Source organism: Galeopterus variegatus, unplaced genomic scaffold, assembly GCF_000696425.1.
Source record: "Galeopterus variegatus unplaced genomic scaffold, G_variegatus-3.0.2 Scaffold10672, whole genome shotgun sequence".
Taxonomy (NCBI): Eukaryota; Metazoa; Chordata; class Mammalia; order Dermoptera; family Cynocephalidae; genus Galeopterus; species Galeopterus variegatus.
In genome coordinates, this window is record NW_007736783.1 from 70,964 (window position 1) to 74,566 (window position 3,603).

At 37.6% G+C, this 3,603-nt stretch overlaps 1 protein-coding gene across 1 annotated transcript; it reads left to right on the forward strand.

The window, feature by feature from the left end:
• Nucleotides 1-445: 445 nt before the first annotated feature.
• Nucleotides 446-1,404, forward strand: LOC103610149 (olfactory receptor 6Y1). The gene has a single exon (XM_008594373.1). It carries the CDS (start codon nucleotides 469-471, stop codon nucleotides 1,402-1,404), a length of 936 nt encoding a protein of 311 aa, XP_008592595.1. The 5' UTR covers nucleotides 446-468.
• The last annotated feature ends 2,199 nt before the right edge of the window (nucleotides 1,405-3,603 follow it).

Consider the following 3,603-nt stretch of genomic DNA (forward strand, 5'->3'; position numbering starts at 1 on the left):
TTAAATAATCATAGGTTGGTGCTTGGGACATGGAAAGAACTGACTTTGTCTGTGNGCTCACTGGCTGAGCAAGGTGCGGGTGCAACACCGAGGGTTGCGATCCCGTTGCCGGTCCCGTTCCAGTGCAGGCGCGACACTGAGGGTTGCGATCTGTTGCCAGTCACGAAAAAAGACAAAAAGGAAAATAAAATAAAATAAAATAAAATAAAATCTCCCTACAGTCTGTCTTTGCTCAGGAGTTTTTGGTTTCATCATAATTAAAGAGAAAATAAAGATATAAAAGCAAAAGAGCTCCTATTATAATGAATTTACCAGTGGTGGTTCTATCAGTATAAGTAAACATAGGTTGCTGTATCAGTTTAAATAATCATAGGTTGGTGCTTGGGACATGGAAAGAACTGACTTTGTCTGTGCCCACAGCCAGTCACAATCCCCAGCTTTCTGGATGTACAAAATCGTACAGCAACCATGCATTTTATTCTTCTGGGATTTCCAACACGACCAGCCTTCCAGTTTCTCCTCTTCACCGTTTTCCTGGCAGTCTACCTGCTGACGCTGCTAGAGAACCTAGTTATCATCCTAACCATTCGCAGTGATGGGCAGCTGCACAAGCCCATGTACTTCTTTCTGAGCCACCTCTCTTTCTTGGAGATGTGGTATGTCACAGTCATCAGCCCCAAGATGCTGGTGGATTTCCTCAGCCATGACAAGAGCATTTCCTTCAATGGCTGTATGACTCAACTTTACTTCTTTGTGACCTTTGTCTGCACTGAGTACATCCTCCTTGCTGTCATGGCTTTTGACCGCTATGTAGCCATTTGTAATCCACTGCGCTACCCAGTCATCATGACCAACGGGCTCTGTGGTGCACTGGCTGGGGGCTCCTGGTTCTCTGGTCTCACAACTGCCATGATTAAGATGATTTTCATAGCCCGACTTCACTACTGTGGCACTCCTCATATTAATCACTACTTTTGTGATATCTCTCCACTCCTCAATGTCTCCTGTGACGACTCCTCACAGGCTGAGCTGGTGGACTTCTTCTTGGCCCTCATGGTCATTGCTGTCCCCCTTTGTGTTGTGGTGGCCTCTTATGCCACCATCCTCACCACAATCCTCCGGATCCCTTCTGCTCAGGGCCGCCAAAAGGCATTCTCCACCTGTGCCTCTCACCTGACAGTAGTAATTCTGTTTTATTCCACAACCCTTTTCACCTATGCCCGTCCCAAGCTCATGTATGCCTGTGATTCCAACAAAGTGGTATCTGTTCTCTACACTGCTGTTGTCCCACTCCTCAACCCCATCATTTACTGTCTGAGGAACCATGAAGTTAAGGCAGCCCTCAAAAAGACAATACTATGCAAAGGAAGTAGGCCCAGGGGAGATGGGGCTTTTAGTAGTTAAGAAACTTGTAGAATCCCTTTAGACCTGAATCAGGTCTGAAACTATACACTTTCTCCTTCAGTCTCTCCTTAGGTTGTCCATCAACCTCCAGCGCTTTAACACTGCCCTCCCATGTGTATGTATCTGTGCACAAACCTGACTAGAGTACCATATTCCCAAGTAGCCTCAACTACCAGGTCAACATTTTAAGCATTTTACAAGAACTATTTGAAATGAGGAAGGAAGGAAAGGACAGAAGGAGGGAGGGAGGGAGATAGATACTTCCTTCATACGAGTTACCAAAATAAATTCTAGACATGATAGACAGTTTAATTAAAGAATAGAACCATCTTTCTGCTCTCAGATTAGAAATGAACTTTAGGGCTCTTAAAAATAATAGACAAAATTTACATGAAATAAAGTGAAAAATATGCCCTACCTATATAATAATATATTCTTAAATCATATATACTTAAATTAGTTCCAAACAAACTTTTAAACTATCAACGGAAAAACAGGTTAAGAATTTGCTAAGGGTTGAATTGTGCCCCCCTCACCCCCAAAAAACTTATGTTGATATCCTAACCCCAGTATCTCAGAATACAACCTTATCTGGAAATAGGTTTTTTTTTTTGTTTTTTTTTTTCCACACAGTGGGACAAACTAAAATGAGGTGATTAGGGTGGGCACTAATCCAATATGACTGGTGTCATTATAAAAAGGAAAAATATGGACACAGACACACATGGAGAGAAGACAGTGGGAAGACACACAGGGGAGAAGACAGCCACGTTCCTGGAGTGATGCAGCTACAAGTTAAGGAATGAGACGTATTGCTGGCAAACACGAGAAGCAGAAACAGGCCAGGGCGGATTCTCCCATAGAGCTGTCAGAGAGAATATAACCCTGCCAACAACTTAATTTGACTCCTAAACTCCAGAATACTGATGCGACAAATGCTTGTTTTAAGCCACTCAAGTTTTGGTGATTGGCAACAACAGTCCTAGAACACCAAGCCAGTAGCCAATAAACACTGGTAATATTTAAAATAAATATTAAAAAATAAAATTTGAATCATATTGAGATACCCAAACATTTTTAATTGGTTATTTATATAAAATATATTACACATTGTGGATAACAGAGTGAAGACATAAGAATTTGTATTATACTACTTGTGGTTATATTAATTATTCCAAACTCAGGTAGTCAATTTTGAAATGTTCAGTCCCTTTGGCCCTGCAATTTCAAATCTAAAAGTCTGTATTAGGGAGTTAATTTATAAAGATGTATGCACACAAATATTCAATTTGGCACTTTTAATAAAATATTAAAAGCATATAAACATCTCAAATCAGAGGAAAGTTTAAATAAACATGGTTTACCTGTGAGATAGACCATTATTTATATATTAGAAGTCATGTCTTCAAATAAAAAAAGATATTAAATAATTATAATATTAAATTAAAAGGCAGAATATAAAATTATGAGGCATAATGTTCATCTATTAAAAAGTAAAATATTGATAAAGATGTAGTTATTGATAGGTAGATAGATATGTACATGTGTATATGAAAAAAAATTTCTTTAGAGATTTTACATACGGCTTTGAAGTTATTTTCTCCAGGGTTATGGATTATTTTATAATTACCTGTATTTCACTCTTCTCCTCTTTCTCCCCATCCCTTCTATTACTCCACAAAGGCATTAATATGTATCACTCAAATGAAGTCACAATCTCATCTTAATTGACTCATTTAGAGATGAGAAATTTCAAATCTGACAAATGACCTGAGCTTTCTAAATATTGCAATAAAAACTAAGAAAGGCATCATTATGTTTTTAAGATTTTAAGCATTAAAAGAAAAGTTTTTCCATGCTTCCTTTTATAGATTTTATTACAAATTATTTTTTTTCTTTCTTTCTTATATTACAGTAATTTTCTTATTTTTTTCTTTTTACTTTATTTATTTTTTAAAATATTTTATTTTATTTTATTTTGTCAATACACAACGTGGTTGATTATTGTGGCCAATTACCGAAACCTACCTCCCACCTCTTTCTCCTCCCTCCCTCCCAACAATGTCCTTTCTGTATGCTTGTCATATCAATTTCAAGGAATTGTAATTGTTATGTCTTCTCCCCACACCCCGTTTTTTTGTTTATTTATTTATTTATTTATAGCTCCCACAAGTAAGTGAGAACATGTGATATTTCTCT